We start from the raw sequence: 25,043 nt of genomic DNA, 5'->3' as shown, positions 1-25,043 counted from the left end.
TAGGATGCTATGAATAATTATCACTGCTGTTGAGAAACAGCAGAGTGTGTTCACATTCAAAGAGGGAGATTTGTGCTGTCCTGAGGATGTTCACAGTGAGTTGATAATACCCTCTGCACAGTGCCTAAAGCACAAGCCTGGAACTTGTGGCTGGCAGATGTGGACTGTTACATTTTAATGGCTGTTCACTGTTCTAATAGACTGAAAAATTGCAGAGAGCTCGTATCTTACTATTTCTCAGCATCTGTGAGGAGTTGGACACCAATAACAGGGCTCATATGCATTCATAGCTATGAATTTTAATTCAAAGATAGTTGCATTAAAAATCTTTTTGGGGAATGGATGCAGTTACACTAACAACTTGGCATTTGCCATGCTGCTTGCTATTTTGAGGTTTGTAGGTTTTCTGAATAGAAAAACTGCACTCTGTACCTCGCATATTTATTTCTATTCCTCTCCATCCCCAGTATTTTCTGCATGTCTTAAACAATTTAATAGGTGGTTAATATGTATTTGGGACATAGAGGATATTAATGTTGTTTTGCAATCCAGGACAAAACGCAATGTTTAGAATTTAAATTAACATACATTTGAAATGTGGATTTCTCTCTATAGATTACAGACTGTGGGTTAGGATCTTGTCTGTTATTTATAAGCTGTGTAGTCTTCAGTCCGTTTTTCATCTTTTCAGCAAAATCTTACTAGAATCTTCTGTCTGCTAGTGGGAAGCTTTAATTTTACAGACAGAATGGAAATGTATCTGACAAAGTGTCAAATATGAGAAAAGAATGGAAGTGGTCCAGTAGTGAGAATAATTTGGTTTATTACTTTAAGAAGGTCTTTAAAAAATAAACAAGCATGAGTTGAGTATTCAGTTCATCAAGAAGTTCAGTTCCCTGGCAGTACTTCTGGACTTCAATTTGTGAACTTATTCACAGTGATACGGTAAATTATTTGGTGTGTTCTTCATACCAGTGAAACTTTGAGGGTTTGATCATCTTCAGGCTAATGAAACACTAGGTAATATGTTATTGTTTAATGGATGTGAAAATGAAGTTTTGTTTTGGAGTGTAAGAGGACAAAATAATTGCTGTTGGAGGAATAAGTGCACATAATGTCATTAAGCTCATAATGTAAAGTTCAGTGGACCTGAAATCAGATTTACAGCTGTATTTTGATTTAAGATTGCTTGATTGACTGTCCATTCTACTTTGCTTTTTTTTCCTTCAGACAATAAAGAATTCTATACTTAATTGTAAAGCAGAGTAGTCTCCTGTGCTTTGAGATGAAAAGGATTTTTCTATACCTGTGAAGAAACAGAATCTTGTGCTTCTGGTCTGTCTTTTATTTGTAAAGAGAAATTACTTACTCTGCTGCAGTGTTGCATGTGTCTTTCATACACTTTGCTTTTTTACTTATTCATTATGGGCATTAGCTTAATGTTTATAACTAGGAGCAAGATGCACCAAGGTGTCTCCTTTCTGAACACATGTAGGCAGGAAATGCTATAAATTCCCACTACATTGCACCTTTACATAAGAAAGCTATTGAAAAATGAAGCACATACTTGATATCTCCTGAACTTTGTTGTCATGTTTGTAAGGGCACAGCAAGAAAGGAGGAGGAACATGCTGGGCACTTATCGTTTCATTTAATGCAACTATTTGAAGTAACATAACCAGCACACTTCTTATAGTTACATGTAGCTCATCTCTTTGAATGTAGTATGTTCTGCAAACCTGAAAGGCAAGCTCTTCCATAGAGAATGGACTTAATCAGAGGACAGGCTAGAAGAAAAGAGCAAAGGCTGCAGAATTACCAAATGCTGTATCTTCCTCCTGATTAGGGTCTGTTCTTGTTGCCGTGTGCAAATCCGCTGATTAGTCCAGGGTAGCAGCTTCTCTTCAAGTTCAGTTGCAGATAAATCAGGACACTGGTGGGTTGTTGTAAAGGCTGCAGCTCCCCTCTGGTCCTGTAGCACCAGGAGCATGTGCATTTGGAGCTGGCAGAAGGGCTTGGGCAGCCTCTGTTCCCTGGTGATCAGAGTCCAGCCAGGAGAGAGCCTGTGGAACTGGGGAGGGACTGGCCAAAGGCAGCAGCTTTAACCAGCTCTCTGGTTAAAGACAAAACACTAGGGCAAATGGTGGGGCTCGTGATATTGGTGCTTGAAGGACTCGGTGAAACAGGTTACACATCACCAATTTACATTTGGAGATGGTGCACTATGGAGATACACGATGTAGCGTGTTATGCTGTTTTATACAGCCAGTTGTTTGGGGGTTTTTTTGTAAGATAGTGGTCCCACAGTGGTGTTTTGTTTGTTGCTGCAATCCTGGTTTTATTTTAGCTTCTGTGCAATTGTTTTATGTATTCAAAAGATTTCCATTTCTATTTAACTAGCTGCTAGTTTCCTGTTTGTGCAAAAGTGCCAAAGTGCAGACCAACAGTTGGAGCAGTATTTGCATGGTTGAGTGTGTCTGGGAGAATTGTTTACATGTCAGCATCTGAAACTGGGAGGAGGACAGCAGAACATGTTTGACAATGGAAAGAAGGAGAGCAAATCTTGTGTTGCAATTCCTTAGAGTATATTCTGGGAACAATGAAGTAACTGAGCTTTGCTCTGATTTTCACAGCTGGCTTGCCTTAGGGAGAGAGATCATGTTATTCCACTTGCAAAATCATCTACTAGGTGCCCGTATAAATAGTGGCAAAAGAAATGCTTTTTCAGAGGGGCTTGGAATCATATTATATAGGTGATAACAGGTTGCATAATTAAAATGTTAGATGAAAAAAGTTTGAAATTTACAGTTGCAATGGATGTAATAAAGACCTTTTTTGCTTTGCTTCACTTTCTTGTGACACTTCTTTTTAAAAAGCTTTTGGCAGTCTGACAAAAAGAGACAGATGTTGCATTGAAGAAGTAAATTACACTTTTGAAGAAGGGTAGCAGTAATACCCTGTGTTCGTTATTCTTCCCTACCTGAAATCCTGAAATGTAAATGTTCAATTTACATTAAGATTTGGGGTTTGTGGTAATTACTGAACAAAATTGCAGCAGCAACTCAACTGGGAAAAGGCTTGAAAATTTTAATGAAATAGTAGAAAGCAAAATTTGCATATGAAAGAAATATAAAACTAAGTGGGAATTTAAAAAAAATATTTTTAAGGAACAATGTAAAAACTGGGCATTTCTTCTTTGTTCATCTTCCATTCACATCTTGTTTATACATTAGCAGTCAAAATATTTAGTTACTGTATAGCAGCTAACTAAAGTAACTGTGGTTCTTAAGTGACTGACATTTGTGTGAAGAAGATCATTTTCTTAAATGTGGAAATTTTTTTGCTGTTGAGCTTGCTACAGAACCTTCTGTGATACTCTCAACTTTTAACCATTAATATGGATGATTTTCATCCTTAGGTTTTAATTTCCATTTCTTTTATAACTTCCTTTAATTGTATTTTTCTGTAATAGATATTTCTTGATGTAGTTGGCTTAAGAGAAAATATGCTGGAATTTGTTTCCCTTATTTAAACACGTTATTTAAATCATAGAATTGATGTATGGTAGAAATAACTTTTCTTGAATTATACAGGTGTTAAAAAAGGGAATATGGAATTAATAATTTCAGTCGGTGGCCTTTCTTAAGAGGAAAGTGCCTGTTTGTGATATATTTGTGGAACTACAGAGAAAAGCATAATACAATAAAGCCACTGATTTTCAATTTGAATGTGCTTATCTAGGTTTGATAAATATTTAATATAAAAGTGTATACAGAGCATTTTAGATGTCTTCCAAAAAAACACCAACAACCAAAAAATTCAGACAAAAGTATTTCAATATTCAAACAGTGCAGTCTTTTCTGCACACATCCCTGAAGATAATTAAATGCTATGACATTGCTAACTCTGGTGATTCAGAAGCAATTTTTCAGTGTAGGGTATTTCTTAAACTTTTAATGCCTGGGCTTGCATGACTTGCACCCAAATCTCAGTTCTAATGCAAAACAGTAAAAGGCTATTCCTAGTTGTTTAAATTACATTGCTAACCAGAATATTTGTAGTGGTAATGCTTTCTGTCTAAAGCACTGTGTGCTTTATTTTTTTCCATGAAATAAAAGATTTGCCTCAAGCTGGTCTTGCAATTTGTTTATATTTAAATTGACTCACTTTAGATATGGAGAGTTGGCACTGATTTGGCATGATGTGTGCCAATTAGTTGCTGGGGTTTTTTTGATCTGAAGTAGCCTGCGGTATGCCAGTCTGTCCACTGAATGCTTAGTTTGGGATAAGAGAATTCCTGTGATACTGTGAGGAGGCAGTAGGAAAAACCAAAGGACGCTATTTCAGGTAAAACTCTCCCAACGGTTGTGGAGACCCACGCTTGTGAAGTTCCTACTAACAGGCCTCTCAGGTCTTTGAGAAGGATGATCAAGTCGCTGAATTGCTACTGCTCAGCCCTGCTTCTTTTGGGGAAGAGGAGGTTAAACTCGCTTGCTTTTATGCTCCTCCTTACTTTATGTTCCCAGGTGCTCTATTTATAACAATGTGATGTACACTTTTGATATGTAGTGTGGGCAGGATTATCAGTTCTCCACTTCTTTATAAGTAAAGGAACCCCAGGAAGTGCTGTATCTGTGAAGCTTAGCTCTGTTTTTCAATGAAAGAGCAAAGGCTTGTATTGTAGTGGGTTCCACTGAGAAGTTAAGGTTTTAATATTTTTCCCCTGTATTTTACATTAAAGTTAATCTGTGTGTTTTATGCAAAAGACTTGCAATATGGAGAATTGTGGAGGGAAAAAGACACAGTAAAAAAAATAAATCCCTATAAGGCACTGGATCTGTTATTCTTAAGCTGTTAGGACTATGGGTGGGTTTTCATTTTGTGGCTAAGTCCACATAGCAGTTGAATGCCTCTGGAAATGACAGTTCAACTTGGTCCTGCCCTCTGTGTGTTCCTACCTGTTCACTGGCACTCATTACATCATACAGTGAGTGAAGTTGTTCGGGAAGCTGATCAAACAGAAAATTAATGTGTTTTTCAGAAAAGGGAACAGATTGAGAGTTAATTCCTCCATTTTAACTCGGTGGTAGCCAGCTCACTTGTGCTTATACAAGGGAATTGATAGTAGAGTGTGGCCAGCCAGTGGTAGGGATTGCATTGACAGGCCTTTGCCCTTTAGCAGGAGCTAGGCTTTACATCTAGCCTTTAGACCTTATAAATTGTGCAGCATCAACACAAAATACTGCTCACTGAAAGCTCAGAGTCCACTATCTGGCAGCAGCTTACTTGCATACGTTTCAATTTCCAGAGAATCCTGTGGAAAATCACCTAGAAGCTTGTACTCCTTCAGGGACTTTTTTGTGGCATAAGGCATTTCCGCTTTTTTTGTCCCGGTTTTCATTTCTGTTCATAAGTACTAGGGATTAACCTGATGGTTTAGTTATAAAATCACATAACAGGAAATGATAAGAAATAATAAGGAAGTAATATGAAGCATAACAGGAAAGAAAGTGTTCTATATGAGCTGTTCAAGAGAAATAGTAAATTTGTGCATTTAGTGGAATTCATTAATTGGTAGTCTTTTACTATGGAAACCAGGCCTTGCACTGTATGCAAAACCAGAGAATTACAGTACAAATATATTTTTAGCTTTTCAAGTAAGTAATTAGCGAACAGAAATTGCAATAAAGCAAGACTTTGATTTGCTGCATGGTTGGAAGCCATTCCCTTTTCTGAGTTTGTCTTTTGAAGATATGTCATACTTGTGTTGGCCTTTCATAAAGAAACTGATTATTTGGCAAGGCTCAGGCTCTTGATGTACAGTTTGCTAGATATTCCCTATTTCCTTACTAACTTGCTTGGAAATTTCTGGCCAACAGTTGATGCAATCAGAATTTTAGAAACTGTGTTTTGTAAAACAAAGAAGTTCCTTCTCTGTGTAACAAAGCAATATTTAGATGCCTTTGTAGGAGCTTCAGTAACCACATCTGTTTTGCAGACAGGTTGGTTTTGCATTATGCATTTTATCTATCCCAGCTTTGAAGTTTGACAGTGGATTGTTAGAGTTAATTCACGCAGCAATAAAAATTGGGAGGTCATGCAATGCTATTACTTCGATTGTTGCCTATCTGCTGCATTAAACCCTTAAGATCTTTACTTGTAGAAGGGAGTTTGTGGTTATCTTATATAATTTCATAATCAACACTACTGGCTTGGCTTCATCTAAACTCCTACATCCAAATCCAGCCAGTGCAAATCTGATTTCAATGGTAACGTGCTACAATTTAATGAAGTCAGTGCTGCAAGGAGTTCTACTGAACACTTGCTAGTTTGAGCAGGGGAGAGAGAGGTCCCTACAGTCTTTCATTCTTGGTAATTGCTCATGTGTTTTGACATCGGCTTTAAAGACCAAACTGGGTCGGGTTTTCACATGAAACTTTGAAGACCAGTTGTTGAGCTTTTGCTGTTCAGGGTAACATTAAGCTAATTTTATTTTGTGCTAGGTTTGAGAGAACTTCTAAGTACTTAATTTATTAGGTTTAAGGATCATGCTGTTCTGTAATCTGTGTGATTTCATCATGTTAATCTTCTTTGGTTTATGTAATAATTTCTAAGGACTGGTAGAGGCTGGGACACTTATGTACACAATATAATTACTATTATTCTGTATGTGTTCCCACTTAAAAATTATTTTTAATTAGAATTAATTTTAAGTGGAGTTACACCCAAGCAATATAAAAAATAGAAAAAAACCCAAGATGTCTCTAGTACCATAAAATATAGAATAAACTAGTAAAACATTCAAGCAAGGTTAAAGGCTTCTTGTCTGCAACCATCCCATAAATCTGCATTTATGATTAGGGTATAGTATTTTAGATTACTACATTGAGGAGGAGGTAATATTCTGCCTGTTTCTTCCCTTCCTGCTGTCATTCTGCCTTTTGTTTGTTAGCTGTTGTGTTTTCCATAGTCTTCTCATGTTTGCAGCATTTCAAATTTCCTGGATTTGAAATGAAGCAAGTCTTAGAGCAGTGTTTTTTGTCTTCTATTTTATCAAATAAGTTATCCAAACTGATTGACCATTCTGAAATGAGAGAGTGTATGATTTTAAAAAATAATTCAAAACACAAAAAAGAATAACAAAATAAACACCTTTTTTTTTAAGCAAATTTCAAATCCTATTGAAATTAGTCTGTGGTTTCCTTAATATATCTTAAAAATTTTAATAGGAATTTTAAAGGCTGTACAAAAGAATCAGGCAGATGTAGGAAACTAATGCAGAACTTCCCTAGCTAATCCTGTTAGGCATTCATGTAACATTACTTGGACTAATCTATACTCAAATTACATCACATTTTTTGTGTGCCAGCAGCATGCTTGTGAAGAATTAACCATTAACTGGTTGATGCACTGCAAGTTGTTTCCTATTATAATTTTTTTCTTGTGTCAGACCTTTCTTTAGGTCTTTTAGTTATGAGGTTTCTTCAACTTACCTTTAAAATAAGGTCCTTTCAAAGAGGTAGTTGTAGGATGCTGGGATTTGGTGGTGGGGGTGGAGGTGGAAAGTACTGACTGAATAACTGATACATTCAAACATTCTTTGATCTTATTTTTCTTCTAGCCTTTAAATTAAGTATGTATTCTTTTCTGTGGCATTGTTTTCTGCTGTAGCTATGGCTATACAATGGGAAAATTTTATACCATTCTTCTTACAATTCTGAGTGTGTTAAAACTGTTTTAATATCATAGGTGCAGTACCTCTGAAGTCATCTGTAGCAGGTTGAAGCCTGCATTATATGTGACAATCCATGGTGCAGTCTTTAAAAGTGTTTCTGTGATTCTTTTTATACCTCCTTATACTCTGCCAACACTTTTCCTAATAGCAGTATGAAATGTAGTGTTCTCTAGTTGAGATTCAGTTGGAAAACAAGTAAAAAGAGGCAACCCTCCAAACCCTACAACAGTGAAATTGTTTCACTCTAATCATTTTCTTTGTTGCATTTATCCTACTTTGTCAGCCAGCAGCCTCCAAGGTTCTTCCTGTGCCTTCATGTTTTGCCCATCCTTGCATCTTCCACTGTCTGTGTTGTGGTCTACGTGCATGTCTTTGGCTGCTTTCTTTAAACTGGTAACTTGTCATTTGAAAAGTAAATTATAAGCCAATTTTGTTCTTCTAGCCCAGAGTCTTGGTTTGCCTTTAATCTATCTATATGGGTATTCTGTTGCTGTCTTTAAATTGAAGCAGGTCAAGGTTAGAATGTGGTTTCACAAGAGGCAGTGGTCTGAATGAAAACCTTACTGACAGTTGCTGAAATGGAGGTCTCCTCCATCTGTCCCATGTTCCCTCTCGCTCTAATTTTTGTGTGTGCTTCTGTCTCTTTTTCATTGTGCTAATATCAATGCTTCTTTCCAAGCGTGTATTTGATTTGTTAAAGAGGCAGAAAGAGAAGTCAACAAAATGGTGTCATTTTTTACATTTTAGTAAACGTAACTTAGCTCACAAGAGAAGCTGATGAAGATTTGTGTTGGCACAAGGGCAGAAGTTTGGGACCGAGTGGCTTGTAGCAATGTTGCAGTGGAGTTGAAAGGAAGGGGAAGCTGAGAGGAGCCATAAAAAAGAGTGAAAGGACAAACAACAAAACCTTTGCATTAGTTTAGGGAAAGCAGCACAGTTTCATTCAGATGTTAACTTATAACATGTGGAACCAAACCCAGGGTTTGCAGCGCAAGCCCTCTTTCTTAGTGTTGGACACCACCTGCACACCAATAGCTACTGGTATATTAAATAGGCAGTACATGCAGAAACATAAATTGATGATGTAGGAAAATGAACAGTAATTTCTTTCTGTATGTTACTTGGTTCAACTATACTTATGCTTTTCCTAGAGTACTTTTTTTTAATATCTGCTACAACGAGGTTTTATGTTGATGAAAAGCTTGACATATAGTATCCTATTATCAGTCTTGCTAGCCACGCTTGTAGGGGTCTTTTGGTTTTTTTGTTTGTTTTTTTTTTTTTAATTGGTGTAATTAAGTGTGATGACTACTATATATTTGCATAAAATCTGTACTTTTACTGTTTTCTGCCCGCCAGGTTAGCAAGTATTAAGCAAGATCTCCACTTTCTCACAGGTGTAAAACCCTGTGGGTTTTATGCTCTTTAGTAAGTGGTTGTGTTTGTTACAAATGTTTTTTTGTAACTACAGGGTTAGCCTCTCTCCAAGTTAGACTATCTCCAAATATCCATTATCCCTACTGGAAAGATTTCTCATTTATTGTATCTCCCCATCAGCGAATAAAAATAATTGTCAGTGAACTGTTCAGGAAAGCCTTCATCTTTCCAGGAAAGGCCTTAAGGAGGCTTCTTTTCTTTCCTCCTCTTTTCTAACGAAAGAGCTTGAAAGTTGAGGACTCTCACAGTGTGTGCTCTTCAGTGGAGTTACTATGTGTATTTTTTTTGCTGATCTTGGTAGCCACAGGGAACATGGTTACACAGTTAAGAGGGCTGCTGGGTGGTAAGAATTACTTTTGTTGTTCTCCTGCATCCTTTGTTCACAGGGATGATACTTGATAATTATCACTTAAATACTAGTGTGTTTTTATTTTTATCTAGCTATGACAGACTAGTCGTCCAGCAGATTTTATTTCCTTCCTACACGCATGCAAACTTTCACATGATGCTTCAGAAAAGCAGCTGAGAAGCCAAGCAAAAAGCAGGGTTGATTTGCATAAAGCTCCTGTGTTAATAAAGTCAAAACTTCAGGTTGTGTTACTGGTTACTCTGTGCAAATCCAAACACTGTTCCCTGAAGAAGCTATTTCCAGAATAACAATTGCTAGTGGGATCTGTGGCCAAGTAACACTTCCTAAAAATGTGTTTTCTGTGATGGACCTAGTCAGTACTTGCTATCATTACAGATACTGATTAAAAACAATTGTTTTACTATGTCTAAAATGTAAACTGAGGATGTCAGTTCATGTCTAGTAGTTACCAAGTGCTGATTTAAAAAGGTTTGTCACTATTTGCTCTGCAGTAGGACAGAGATTTGTTCTGGACCTCTGTGCTACTTTTATCGTAAGTGGTGCTGCAGGTGGGCAGTCCTCTGTGTGGGGAGTCCCTTTGCGTGAAAGTTCTGAAATTTGCTGTCAGGAAGTACCTGCTAAAGTTTACTTTAAAAACTCAATGAACATACCATCCAGAAAAGATATTTCTTGTAATATCTGAGGAAAGCTGATGCCTGAAGGGATACAAACTTAATTGCAGCAAATTAAGGAATTTGAACAAATACTGGGAATAATCTTTTTCTGTGTACAGTATTTGGCAATTCTATAAAGTAGTAACACTAAAACAAATTGTTTAAAAGAATGTTGACTTAATGTAGCAGTACAAATACATTCATTATATAAGCATGCAAATATAAATTATATAAATATGCAAGTGTTTTTCTACAGATGTATTGACAATTTTGAGCTGAAATCCGCATTTTTAATTTGAAGCCACTTGTAGTGGTTTTTTTTAATAATGCAGGAGATATGAAGACATTTTTTTCCCTTTTTTTATACAGACATGAAGAAAAAATGGTCTATACGGTATCTGATTTATTATTTTTTAAAAAAATTAATTGATAGGAATTTGAAACATTAATTGGGCCTTTTTAAAGGATAGATATCATTGAGCTCTCTGCAGGCCCATGTAATATTTATTATATGGTCTGTTTGTACATAAGTCAGACGGATTGAATGGTTCTGCCTAGGCTTACTATCTGAATCTCTGTAAGGAGTGGTTTATCAGCTTGAAATAATTTCTGAATCGATGGAGCATTAGTGGGTTATTATTGCTAAAGATGACATCTTCGGTCTTTTCTACATTATTGCTGAAGTAATTGCAAGTGGAAGTTGATAAAATACAGGTTGTTAAATCCTGGAAACACCTTTAGGCAAAGCAGATTAACTTACACTTGCCTATGATGAAGAGTGTGCAGTGCTTTGAGAATGTTTGGGGTTTTTTGTTTGGGTTTTTTTTCACTGCAGATGGACTTGCTTCAGCAAGACAGAGCTACTCATTTTCATGCTTTTTAGTATCACTGAGAATTTGTGTAGGTAGACACCATTGCTGTTTTTGCGTTGGTACCTGTCTAAATTGTATTGCACCTACTGTGCTGCCCTGAGATTATCTCATGGTACCTTTCACACACATACAGCTCTTGTTTGGTCAACAGACTTCATCACAGTTGCAATTTCTTTGGTATGTGTAATGAATAATGCAATAGAAGAATAATAGCACTGTGCTATATTTAGTGTTCATTAATGTACATGTTCCCTCTAATCCTTTTAAAAATAAGTTTTTGCAGGCTATTTGTCTGAGCATATTACAGTAGTTTTGATTTCAGTAATCCTTTGTGGCAAGAAATAAATTGAGCAGTAGGACCTTTATGTGGTATGAAAGATTCTCTTTGGTTGTTCGTACTGGCTGACTTCTCTGACATGAATGGAGCAAGGCTTATATCTACCAGCTGTCCTGCTGCTGCTTCCTTTAGTTAGCACTGATTTCATAAATCTGGGGCTTTTGAAGCAGATTTTCTAAAAGTGTGCATTTGAAGTACGTTTCCTAGTATTTAAACAGTCTATTCATCATATGAAACTACAGTATCTCTCTCCTCACCTCTTTTTTTATACCCAGTTGTCTTTTTAATCTTTTGTAGCTTGTTACACCTGTAACATTACATTCATGTAGGGCAAAAGATGAATTCCACTCATAGTGATGGTATGATGCACCATGTAATGCATTTGGACTCACTGTGTCTGTGAAACCACGGCATTCGATGAAACAGCCAAGTACATTTAATAGAATTATGCAGGGAGATAAATGCTTGGTACATGGTAGCTGTTACGAAAAGTGGTTCCATTCTCTGCCCATCCCGTTGGCAGAAGTGATGGACAGTGAAGCTGACATTGTCATCACTTGCTCAGAGTTAACATTCCCGTGAGGTTAACTGACTTGCAGCGCAAAAGCTTGCATGTCTGAATCATCATTTAAGGCAGTCAGCAGAAACAGGGAAGACTGTGTTAACTGAACTTGATTGATACCTGGAAGTTTTAGATGAAGCCCTAAGGCCTAGAACTTGTTGGGGTTTGGCTTATGTTGGTTTTAGGCTTATTTTTTGTCTTCTCATGCAGACATGAGAAATGCATGAAGCCATCTCTGTGTTTTGCCCACCTCTATTTAATATAAGAGCTATGAGGAGAGTCTTCAGCCCGTGTGTTTTCTAAGGTGATCCTGCAGTGCTTATTGTATGACTCTAATGGGAATGGTATACTGTGTAATGTCTAAGTGTTCATAGCCCTTCTTTTTGCGCAACTGTAAGGAGATATTTATATTTGTGTGTTGTTTAGATTCCAGTGCTTCTGTCCATTTTGATTTTATGACATGTGAAGCATAGAGGAAAATTTGCTAAAACTGTGATCCAGTCTTAAGGCCTGCATGTATATTGTAAATCTGTTAACCAGAGCCTTTTTTTGTGCTGGTAAAGGGCTGTTGATGTTGCCCTAGACCCCCATGGGTTATTTGTTTTCAGGTGTGTTGCACTGTCATTTGCACTGGTCTTAGTTTGTAACTTGGTAAGCTTGTTTACTCATTTACAAGAAATGGATTAAGAAAGAGAATCAGTAGTGGTGTTGTAATACTGATATATAACAAGGCTATTAAAGGAATGTGTCACAGGTGTAATCTCTTGAACACCATCTTTGTGATGGACAATAAATTCATTTTATGGACTTAATTACATTTTTTAGTGTGGCTTATTTCATCATGTTTTGTGCTTTGCTTTTTATTGCTGAATATCTTCAGGTTATTCCCCCCCCCCCCCCCCAATCTACTTTATGTAATTGGGCAGTAGATGAACAAATAGATGAACTTATATCCTGTAATAAAATTTTTTTCTTATGTAAATGAGCACTGCATATTAGTGAGGTCATTATTATGCCATTTGGACCTTTATTATATTAAACAGATTATGAGAAATTTCAGAAGTGTCATGAACACATAAACAGAAATTTCAACTTCAATAAACGTTCCAAGATAAGTAATGTCTTGATAGAAGTGAATTCTTCATACGCATTTATAATGGTAAACAATTTTTGAGAGCAAGTTGCACTATGTGTTATTGATTATGTTTAATCTTTTTTCTTTTTCCAGTTGTCCATATTTGTCGGAGAAGATTACACCTGCTATACCTGCAATTGGTGGGATTCTTTTCTTTTTCGTGATGGGGACCCTGCTGCGTACTAGTTTCAGTGATCCTGGTGTCCTTCCACGCGCAACACCAGATGAAGCAGCAGATCTAGAGAGACAAATAGGTAACACTGAAGGTCTGTTGTCTCTTCGCTTTCCTCCCAAGGGTGCATGTACTGTGTGAAGGCAGTGTGCTGCTCTGCTCATGGGAGGAGTTACTCCTATCTTGCCAGAGTAATTGTTCTGGAGTTGTAATGTCTGATGACATTACAGTGATTCCTGTGGAAAGATGGTTGATCAATTCTTCACCAAGAAAGACAGTAAACAAAATCCTGGCCTTGGAAAGTGATAGTTATTACTGTAAATACTTTTCGGCAAGTCTGGTAGAAGTCTCTCTGTGGTACACAAGAGAATGCTTTCTAGAGTGGTTTTGGCAAGAAAGCTGATATTGCAAAGGTTCTACAATTGTGTGTCTTTTAAAGTAATGTACCCTCAGAGTTTAACTGAATTTGATTATGTTGTTTATATTGTGAAAGAGTCAGATAAGTCTCTGTTAATATACAGTCTTGTAAGTTGATGCAGTCTTGGGAAGATTTTTTTTCAGTAACAGCAATAAAATGTTACTATTTTTCATCTGTGTAAAGCCAGCACAATTAAAGGAGAGTGAACTAGATTTTACAGCTACGAATAGGCTTAATAGCTAAAATGTGCTACCTAGATAAGAAAGCACAGGATGAGTTTGCAGAGCTGCTTCATAAACAGTGGTTTTGTTTGCTCAGTTTTAGTAAGCTACTGAAGCTTACTGAAGGCTACTATATCTGCTTTGATATGATAGTCAATGGAAATACCATTTACTGAAGCAATTTCAGAGGAACACTTGCTCATATAATTGAAAAAACAGAAAACGGTTTTGTGCAAGCACAGAAGAAATACATGCAGGGTCCTTGATGTTTAATACTAAGGTACAGTCTTAGGCTTTGTTTACTGTGACAAATAATTTAATGCAGTAGAAGCAAATGAGTGCACTAAAGCTGTTGTTGCAGATGCTTCTGCATCTGTAGAGTGTGAATTTGAGGGGTTTACTTCAGACTAGGTTTTGTCTGGTTCTCCAGACTATATGTCTTCCACAAAGCACTAGTGAAAATGTCTGAGGAGCTAAGTCATTGGTGTAGACTCTAACACCATGTTGTGAGGTAGAGTTCATTTGGTATACACATGGAGCAGAAGTTCTGGTTTAGTTTCCTCAGAAATCAAATGTAGTTTGTACGCACCAAAATCACACTGTGAACCATGCCCACATAAGTGGGAATGATAGGAGAATTCATGTCAAAATAGCAAAATGTTAACAACAATAGGGCATTAGTTTCCTCTTACTACTTAGCTGTTAAGAGACAGTAAGCACATCATGCAGCTATATCTTCCACTTAAGAGATCTGTCGGACAAAGAAATGATACTGTTTAAGGTAAAACAAAAAAAGTAATGACTTGTATTTACTATTTTAGGTTCTCATGAGCCTTTAGCAGAGGAAAGGTAACAAGTTTGTTTTTAAATACGTACACACTTCAGTGGTTGTTTGAATCTAATGGTTTCATTGCGATTAAAAAGTCTTATCTGAAGGGCTCAGTTTCAGAAAACTGCTGTTGGAGGAGGAAGAATTGCTTTATTTTCTGGAAACACATGTTATCTTTGGTATGGATTATTTTAAGAAGAAGCAGGATTTCAAAATATAGTGATGAGTTCATTGATAGTTGCTACAGTGAGATCACTTTCTTTCATCAGGTTTGGAAGGTCCTGACCACAGCTGTTACACTATGTTACATGTTAAGATAAAAAGGTGTCTGTGTAATAAACAGCATTTTGTGTATTTCAGAGTGTTTGGATTTGAGTTCTGAAGTGGAATCAACACATTTGCAGCATGCTATGTGCAGCAACTAATTGTACTTACTCACTATGCTCTTTGTGTAGGTTTGAGACTTTTGGAACTGTATGACCATGTAACATAGTCATTGAACCTTGTGGGAAGGAAATCTTTTCTCATGGGTGTGTGTGAAGTCTGAGACGTTCACCGAATTTTATAGACCTGGTATAGCTTTCCAAAAACAATGTATTCTGCTGGCATTCACATTTCAGGAAGAAAGCATACATTACTTTTATACATTGTATGATCTAATTGTGCAGAGCCAGGAGCCAGCTGTCATTGCCATGACAGGAAGGTTACATTTAGCCAGTCAGGACTTAGCCTTGGGCAAGGACCATACTGTACATAGTATATAGGGAACAAAACTGTTAGGTCCTAGATGGCCCAGATAGATCCATCCCAGATGGACGAATTTAAATTTATATAAATTTCTTCTGTTTGCTTACTTTTGGATATGGGACTCCGGATTATTTAAAAAGAAAATGTTCAGTCAGCCTGCCCTTACATGCCATAAAGAAATTAAATCAGAAATGGAGGAACATTATGGAACTGTATTCCCTCTACACTCTAAAAAAAAAACATTTAAAATGTTCTTATACTGAGGAACTGGAATTTTCTTCAAACACAGTCATTTCAGTCCTTGCTTGTGTAATAGAAGAATTCCTAATATTCACAGAATCCAGGTATGTAGAAAACAGATGCCAAATATTCACAGAATCCAGATATGTGGAAAACAGATGCCAAAGTTCAAATCTATATTGTTGGGAAAGCTAACAGATTTCTTAGGAAGGCTGATTTTAGAGCTTATTTTTTAGCTTTTGCCAGTGCTGTCACTGCAAACATTTTTCAGAATCAAGTACTGAGTATGTAATGTGCTGCACAGAAGTGTGTAAGTTGCTATAATGGGTAATGGGATTATTTTTATAGCTGGGAAGGAAAGGATGGAGAGTGGGGAAAAGAAGCATCTCAAAACTATTAAGGGAAATGTGGGAAAAGTTATAATTTCCCCCTCCTTTCTCTTTTTTGCCCCTACTTCTCAAAAAAAAATTACCCTCTCTTTAGGAATAACATGTGGGAGGAGGATGGAATTCAGGCAGGTGTATTCCTTAGCGTTGCCAAAAAAGAATGCCCCTTTACATCATAAAATTGTGTTCTAATTTGGAGATAAAAAAATGTTTAAAATTCAGAGTTTTCCAGAAAGAGCCATTTTGAAATAGAGCTTCCCATGTAACTGTTTTATTACTGCTGTCATTACTATGACGGCTTGCGAGTATTTTCTGGTTTTTTTAAATGGAGTTTTTCTTCAGTTTTATTAATGCAGTGTTTCAGGAAAAGCAGACATTTTTTGCCTGTTTCAGTACTGGAGTTCCCAGTAAAATGTGTTATGATTAGAAAGCAAATATATTTATTAGATATTTGCAATCATAAGAATATCTTTCTAATTGAATAACCTTCCATAAGACTTACCTGAAGAACTTAGATTTCTATTAAACCTTTACACTTCATAAGTCTGCCACCATGACCTCTCCTAGATGTTTCACTTCAGCAATCCCAGCACTCCTATTTTTCTCTCTTCTTGTGGTGAAGCACAAGTAGTCTTAATTTGCCAGTCATCATCCTGCTCTCTGCTGTCCTAATGATAAATAACAGAATCTAAGCTGTTTCCAAAGAATAAATGTAGATCTTTATCATATCTGGTATGAGTTACTTAAGACATTTAATAAAGGAAGCAGTCCTGCTTTCTAAATAAAATAAAACATGAATGATACTTTTAAAAGTTTAAATTAAGAAAAAAAAGTTGTATGTTTTAGTTAAATTTCACCTTTATCAAATTTGGCATTTAAAGGTAGTTTAAAAATGAAAACTTAACAATTGTTAGATGAACACCAAGCTTGTTATCACCTATTTCTACTGAACAACACATGTACCATATTACTTATAAGCATACGACCAACCCAGTTGTGTCAGCTGGCCTTTTACCTTGTCAGAAAAGCAGCATTGTGTGGGACACTGCTGTACCTAATCAGAAGAGGTTCTCATTAGCAAAAGACTGGACCACCATAGGAGAACACTGTATGGAAGTCTGCACTCGTGAAGCATATTTAAACCAGAACTAGAAGGGGAGAATGTTTGTATCCAAGCCTGTTGACCAGACATCTTTCTTTCACTTACTGTATTAACAGATTTCTTTAAACCTGTTTTTGGCTAAGGATAGGATTTCAAAGCTGGCTAGAAGCAAGATCTGCAGACAAATCGTTGGGCTTCTTACTACTGATGTTCTGTTTTGTTTTGTTGCTTTTTCTCTGTAATGAGGCAAGTATTGATGATTGAGAGAATAATTTATTCCTACTACAATGTGAGATCACTAAGGAAAAGCTGGAGCATAACTGTACGTGAAGAAAAACGTATTTGAGGGAAGTTATCTTAACTCTGGTTAAAGTAAGGATGTTGCTTCCCTTACTGAGAGCAGCTTGCTGAGTGAAAACAAATGGCTGTCAATTTTAGAAGAGAAAGATAGGTATGGTGTTTTGAATTGTACCACTACTGGCTGATAGTTCAGCTATAGAAAAATGATAGTCCTAATTCCTTAAAGTGTTTGAAAATTAATGAAATAAAATCTTCCTAAACAGTGGGAGGATTTCACACCTGCATTTGAGAAAGGAACAGAGAGGAGTGTAAGATGCTGAAAAGAACAGTAGTATCCATCTAGGTACTGTCCTATGTTCCCTGTCATCTCTGTCGGTACTTTTCCATTTCTGTGTCTGTTTCTTTGAATTTCTTGAGTCCCTTAGGCAGAAAATGAAATTAAAATCCATTAATGAAGCTGCTACTGAAATTAACTTGCTGATTATCTACCAGTAATAATGATGGTGTAGTAAGGGAAAATGTTTTCAGAACAAAAACTTGTATAACCTATTCTTTTTATGTAAAACAGATGGGCTTTCTAATGGAAATTTACCTTTTCAGTAATTATGTATAAAGATGATAATGATGACGGTCTGCTAAATGAGATTGCAAGTGAGTTGTTGTAGAGTAGGTATTAGGATTTAGTTATCTTGCTATGGCAGATATTTTTCACTGCTATATCCAGCTACTTGGTGAAATCTTTAGTGTTCTTTAAATGATGTTTTAAATATGCTTTTATTAAAGGATTTTTCCCAACTTAACCACAGCAAATTAATTCCTTAGTTTTTAAATCAAGTACCCATATATGCAATATTTAATTGTATCTATGATTTTGAAATGGACATGGTGTAATAGTCACTTCAGAGTTTTTGTGATGTACACTTTAATTCTCTATTCTTATAGAATGGCAGATGTATAAACAAGCTATAAATATTAACTGAATGTGTTCTTGGCTCCATTTGAAGGATGAGGTATTTTGAATGCTTTCTAATTGGCATAGAAAGTGGTTTAGATACGTTATTTTCATAATCCAGTGGTTATAAAGACACACACACACAAAAAAAATCAAAAGGAGCAGTAAGTTGTTCCTTAAGTAATGAAAACCTAGACAGGGAAGGCAGAAGGCAGCAGTATAACAATGCACTTCTTGTTATTAGGGCCTTGACACAAAAACAAGTTACCACAGTTTGTTCCAAAAAGTTCTTTGGGTTTTGGTTCCTGTTTCTGGAGAATCCTGTGCTTTCTGGTGTTGAGAGTCCGCTCTGGGGCTCTTTTCTGCCCCTTACATATATTGCATCTGTTAGGTACGTACACCCTGAGTTCTGCCCTGTCTTTCCTGTACTTCTCTTCAGCGCTGGATCCTACTTGGTTGCATCTTTTGTTGTCTGTCACTACTTCCTGTTTTTCTGATCCTTCTTTCCACTCTGCTTTTTACTCACCTTGTGTTTCTGTGCTGGGATTTCCTGAACGCTTTTCCTTTCTCTGGGCTGGGCAGGTGCCTCCTCTTTGTTGTGGAGGTGGTAAGAGGGAGAGCCAGGTTCCTTGCCCTATGTGCTTGACTGTAGCAGTCTCCGATAAGCCCAGTTCTGCTGGGACGTGACATCCTCTCTGCAGGGATAGAGTGTTCATAATCTGTTCAGAAACAGAGTTAACATGTGCTCTGCAGTAAAGAAACCCGGAAGTTAACTCTATAGCTCTTGACAAGCTGCTGCTGAGGATATGTGAACTGTGACCTCCTCTCTCCCCCGCCCATCATTCTTCTGCCAAAATTTGTTCAGAAGAAGTTGCATGCTAAGCTTAAAGGCTACAGCACATGCTAGTTTTCAGCTCCTTTCTTCAAATTCTGCAATATGATAGAGGTATTAAAATGTTTGCTGTTCATCTGAGTTTCCAAAGTGGTTGAATCATCTTGCTTAAGTATTTGAAAGCCTCAGAGCTAAGGTGTATAGCTTAGGCTACAAAAACTCACCAAGTTGTTTTGTTGGGGGGTTTGGGGGGTTTTTTGGTTTGGTTTTGGGTTTGGGTTTTTTGGGGTTTTTTTAAGCATAAAAATATGGAAAAATATAATGAAGCATTTATTTAGCACCTTTTCCTAATCAGTGTTACGGTCTAGTTTCATTCATCTCTTTTAAGAAATCCTTTACCTAGAATAAGGTACCAGCTTTAGCCCAAAATACAGGCACAGGTTCCTGTTCAAGGAATTGATTATTTACCCTGTGTTCAAAGAAACATTAATCTAAGTCAGGAAATAAATTATTTCAAATAAGCAGCAGACAATAATAATTTTTCCTTAAAGAAAGAGTCTGTCAGATAAAGAGTTTTGGCTAAACAAAATGAAAAATACAAATTGGATACTGAAAAAAAGACAAAGATTGCATTAAAAATTTGATTAGGAGAGTCAAAATGTTTCCATGTGGTACTGTTTCAGAACTTGTATTTACAAATCTTTTTTAAAAATGGTAGCGCAAGACTTGCTTCACAGGTTCTTACTGCTGAGCTGATGAAAACCTCTGTCATTTCTTCAGCAGTAGCAAAACCAGTAGTCTTCCAAAAAGGGCCAATGGAGTGGAGGAAGTGAGGATCTATATTGCCACCAAATGTGGAGTTCGGGGCTCAAATTCCCAAGCATGAGGGCTTATGGCAAGTCTAATGGAGAGGAACAAGCTAGGTAGCTATAACAAATCCTTCTGCCCTAAAACTGATTGTGGAATCAGCAATGGAAATGGAAAGAAACATCTTTGTACTATTAAAATATATTTTTTAATGTGCCTAAAAAGATGTATCTTAGTGGAGTGGCATCTGTGCAGCAGGAAAAGCCGGATGGCTCCAGCAGTTCAAAAGATAACTTCTACATGCTCCAAAACTATCATTCTGGTTTGATTGCTGTGGAACTTGCTGTACCTTTGAACTTGAGGTGCCTTCTAAAGATGGGGTGCAAGGTTAACAGTAATATACTTCGAGGCAAGAGATTTTTCAGATAAATCTCCTAAAAATAATGCCTTCACTGAATTGTTTCTTTTCTAAAATTTGTGCGTGTAACATGTCCATTCTGTGGCTTTTACTTTATTCTTAGATAAACTTGAGTCTTACTCTGCCCGACCTGTTTCTTTGGGAAGGAGCCTCACCGAAATTATTACAGATGGGGTGAGAAACTGTTATGTCCCAAGAGGGGGAATTCTGATTTAAGAATGCTAATTTGAAGTTCTTTTAAAGCTTATTAAACTTTATTTTTGCATGTCAGAAAGCATATAACAGGATGAGCTGAGTAAGGAGAATAGTTCTCAAAATAAGACCTTCTAAAGAAACTTCTGGTACTTCATTCAAGTGACTTTTTGGAAATAGGGTGGTCATGCTGACAGTGTGAAATGTTTCCACCTAGGCTATCACCTTTTTCCAGGTGAAGATGAAGGACTAACAGAGCTGTGATGCTACTGTTTCCACCGCCAGGGTACAGGAATGGAAAGCAGTTGTTTCTTGAGGATTTGGTGAGGTGGTAGTAGCCCAGCCACCATCCATGTTCATAAACAAAAAGTGAAAGGAATTGAGAGGGAAAAAAAAGGATGTCCACAAAGCAAAAGGGACCTCTATTGAAAAATAGTGTATTAAGTGCACATCATCAAGCTATCCTCATACAGAGGAAGGTTGGGAAGTGTAGGAAGAGACCGTTCTGCCTGTATTTCTAGTTTTATGAAGATTGCAGTCAGAAAGATACTTGTATCAGAAATGGAGACAGTTTCTAAAGGTGAGTATAAAGAGGTGGCACAGACATACAGGGAAAATGTTGGAAAGGCAAAAGGGGAATAAAGTCATTTATAACCAGCAAGTAACAGTAGAAGACAACAGGACCGGTTATGTTAGAGGTCAGAGGAAGAAAGAGAAGCTGAAGGCATGATGTGTAATTGGGAAATGAGAAATAACAGAGGGCAGTCTGAAGGATTCAACACTGCTTTGATCTCAGAAGAGAACTTGCATGCTTCTTGCCAGCTGATAAGAAGTGCAGGTCAGAAGAGGGACAGTAGTAGTAGTTAAAAGAAAAAGAAAAATCTGTCAGTCTACTATACTGCATCTATATCTGTCTATCTAATATTTTACTCTAATAGAAATCTGTCTATTCTATCTGTAGACACTATTCTCTGTCTGGAAAGATAGGGAGCAAACTGCTAAATGATCAAATTGTAAGAATTGGGGCTGGCAGGGGGTGGGGTTTATGGCCGGTTAAGACTCAAAACAAGCAACAAAGTGTTTAAAGAGCTAAGTAACTGTCTTGGTGGAAAACAAGAAGCAGATGTGCTGAATTTTTACTGTAACAGAGTTCTTGATGCTGTTCTGCATAGGATTCTTTCTATATAAATTTTGGAAATAAGGTCTAGATGAAATTACCACAAAGTCAGTGAGCAGCTTTCTGGAAAGACAGTCTAGTGGCAAACAGTAAGTGATCAAGTAGGATCTTGCAGAGACTGACTGTGTGCTCAAAAAAAAGGGAGTATGCTTAACTCTGAAGTTGATGCTGAGTTGTGGGAATTTGCAAGCACTTGGCTTGATTATTTTTTTTTAATTATTTTTTTTAAATATACTCTAAATAGTCTTAGCAAATTTAGGGAACAAATACAAACTGCATGGTTACAAATGGAAATCAAATACTAACAAAAAGGGGGCTAAGTAGTGAACCGTACAGTAAAAGGAGACTTGAGTATTGTCCACACACAGATTGAGTCAGCATCATAATAGCATGAGAAAAAGGGGAAATTCTTTTGGGGATCCTTGAGAAGAAAAGTCATTACATAAACCAGGAGAAGTGACATTCTGCAATACTTAGTGATGATGACAGCTCAGTTCACTGTCTAGTTTTTGACACCATGTGTGGAAACTCAAGAGCAAGGCAGCAAAACAGAGAGGTCTGGAAACCTGTAAGAAAATATTTAAGAAATATATCTGTTTGGCCTAAGAGAGGGGAGGAGCATAAGTCTTAAAATACTGTAGTGTTTTCTCATATAACATAATAGAACAAAAGCAACTAGATGCATGAGGCTTGTATAATGCAAAATCACTGAAGATAATGTAGGATTATTTTCTGTAAAAGTGCTATAGTCTCAGTTAAATGCAGCAGGACCTCTTTTCCTACCCCATAGGGGAAATTAAACTTGTTGATTTACTTTGATTGTAACTTTTATGAAAACTGAAAAGTCATTCCCCAATGGTAGTTTCATACTTTTCGTGGTGCATATAAGCATGGGTTCTGCAATCACACAATATACGGTATTGAGAGGGGCTGTTTTTTCTATGGGAACATGAAAACTAGAAGAAGCCTTATTTTGTAACCTCTTTGCAGTTATGATATGTGTCTCTTGTAGTTAGTTTAGTGTGAAGTCACCTCAAGTGGAAAAATGTTTATAGGATAATAAAATTCTAAATGTAAGGCTCAAAAGGATAACCAAACCCAGGAGAATGGGTTTCACAGATGGGAGAGTGTTTGTCCGTGTGAGGTATATAAGATTAACAATTCTTCCACAATAGCCATCTTTCTTGCATTGGATAGGTGATGCAGATAAATAAAAAGATGATCTTCGTAATTTATCCTTCCAGCTGTAAAAAGGTCCATCTATAGCGAGGAAATGCTTTGGATTTTTCTTCAGGTTAACTGTCTTAACTTATGTATATCTTCCTACAAGAGCTACAACCAGCTCAGGCCAGTTCACAGTTTCTGTTGGCTTGCTTTTGCCTTTTCAAAAGCTCTGAACTCAGTATATCAGCTACATCAGCATGCCATCTCTGGAAGTTGTTTTTGTCTTGGCGGTCTAATTTTCATTGATGTTCAAGACTACATTTGAGACTTCTCTACAATTCCTTGCCTGTCTTTCATTTGTTTTGAAATGCACAATTTGGTTTCCTTAGAGCCTTATAAAATTAAATCTGTGCTACAGCATAGGCATTTCATAGAATTGACAATAGTCTGAACAAATACATACTGCTTATGGGTACAACATGGGTATGTTTTTGCTTTCACTCCAAAGGTAGGATACCAGCTTGATAGGCTTACAGTCATACCTAATACTGCATGTTTTAAACAACATTCTTAAAATAAATCTAGTGAAATTACTTTGTGCATCAAGTAAGTATTTCAGAAAGCTCTTACTTTCTATGCTTCTTTCCCTCAGCAAATCACTAAAGATTCTTCTTTCTTTCTGGGAGCAAGAATAACTTTCACATAAAGTTTTAGTCTTCAAGAAGATGATGCAATTCTGCTCTTAAGAAAATAATACATAGGTTCTTCTGAAATCAAGGCAGTAAGTCTTTTATCTAAAGTCAGGAGGAATATTTCTTGGTATCTCTTGTTGGCTATCAGATGAAGAATTATGTGAAGAATGCAGTTAGCAGCTGCTGGTTTCAGTCTAAGCCAGGTTCCCAGTATTGTTTGTCCTTGAGATTACTGTCTGGAAACAAGAAAATTGTAAGTTCTTTTCCCTAAAAAAAATAAATTACTCTTTCCTCTTGTAGCCCACTGTTGTTAAGCATGTAGCTTAGGCTTAAGTGGTTAAACACAGAGGAAGATGTTTCTTAGAGATTTACATTTTTTCATTTTGTTCTCCAGATGTTATAGGTCATACATCAAGATTTTTTTCATTGCATTACCTGTTTTTCTTAGCAGGAAACATTACAAATACTTCAAGTTACTAACTTTTCTAATGATACTGTTTGAAGATTGAAATTGTGTCCCTTTAAAGTTGACAGCAAACCTTGTGTGATATGATTATGAAGTTTGTGTAGAGACACGGTGGAGAGACCTTCTTGAGACTGTTTGTCCTAGGATCTTAGGAAAATTGACCAAAAAAGCAAATGCTTGATTGAGCAGGAGAATCCTGGCGATATGTATACAAAATTCCAGCCTCTGTGTCTCATCTAAACAGCACCTCCCACTTGTTTTCAGCATAATAATTTGAGAGATCTAAGTGGAGTTTGTTGTCACATTAGAAGGTTGCTAGACTGTGCTGTACCTCCATTAAATACTTAGAGTGACTTCCTTGCAGCAGTTTGGGTACCTTGCTCCTGCAAGGATATGGATTGTGTGTTTGGGCTTTTTCTAATAGGGTACTAAAAATGCTGGAGCCCCACCTAGTGCATGAACATTTGATGCTGCTAGAGAAGTTATAAAATGTGTCAGAGCAGAGAGGATGGAAGGCAATCCCATTAGTGGGAAAATTTTACCCTTTTTGTGAAATAACTTGCATTACTACATCAGTAACGGATTGGAAGAGAAAATGTAAAAAGTACTGGTCAAATGCAGGTTTATTTGGGGAAGGTGATTCTGTAAAGGTTAATCTTATTGTGCCTTAAAGGGACTGCATATATTAAAAGATTTAACTGTGTTAGAACCCAAGTATGAGCAGTCCAATTGAAGGCTAGTTACAGTCTGATAAATCACTGTGAGATCAGGACGTGTTTAGCACATTTAGGTTAGATAAATCTGATTAAATCCAAGCACATTTGACC

The 25,043-nt window shown here is 36.8% G+C and overlaps 1 protein-coding gene across 4 annotated transcripts in view; it reads left to right on the top strand.

The window, feature by feature from the left end:
• Nucleotides 1-25,043, top strand: part of ZDHHC14 (zDHHC palmitoyltransferase 14) — a 113,490-nt gene that overhangs the window by 48,194 nt on the left and 40,253 nt on the right. For 2 of the 4 annotated variants that reach the window (XM_075035927.1, XM_075035929.1), the window contains exon 2: nucleotides 13,195-13,355. In XM_075035927.1, the coding sequence (XP_074892028.1) occupies nucleotides 13,195-13,355 (161 nt within the window). Of the gene's footprint in view, nucleotides 1-13,194; nucleotides 13,368-25,043 lie in introns of all 4 variants that reach the window. The other 2 variants (XM_075035926.1, XM_075035928.1) reach the window with 1 other exon arrangement.

Source organism: Buteo buteo, chromosome 9 (genome assembly GCF_964188355.1).
Source record: "Buteo buteo chromosome 9, bButBut1.hap1.1, whole genome shotgun sequence".
Classification (NCBI taxonomy): domain Eukaryota; kingdom Metazoa; phylum Chordata; class Aves; order Accipitriformes; family Accipitridae; genus Buteo; species Buteo buteo.
The sequence above is the reverse complement of the archived record's forward strand: the minus strand, read 5'-3'. Positions and strand labels throughout refer to the sequence as shown.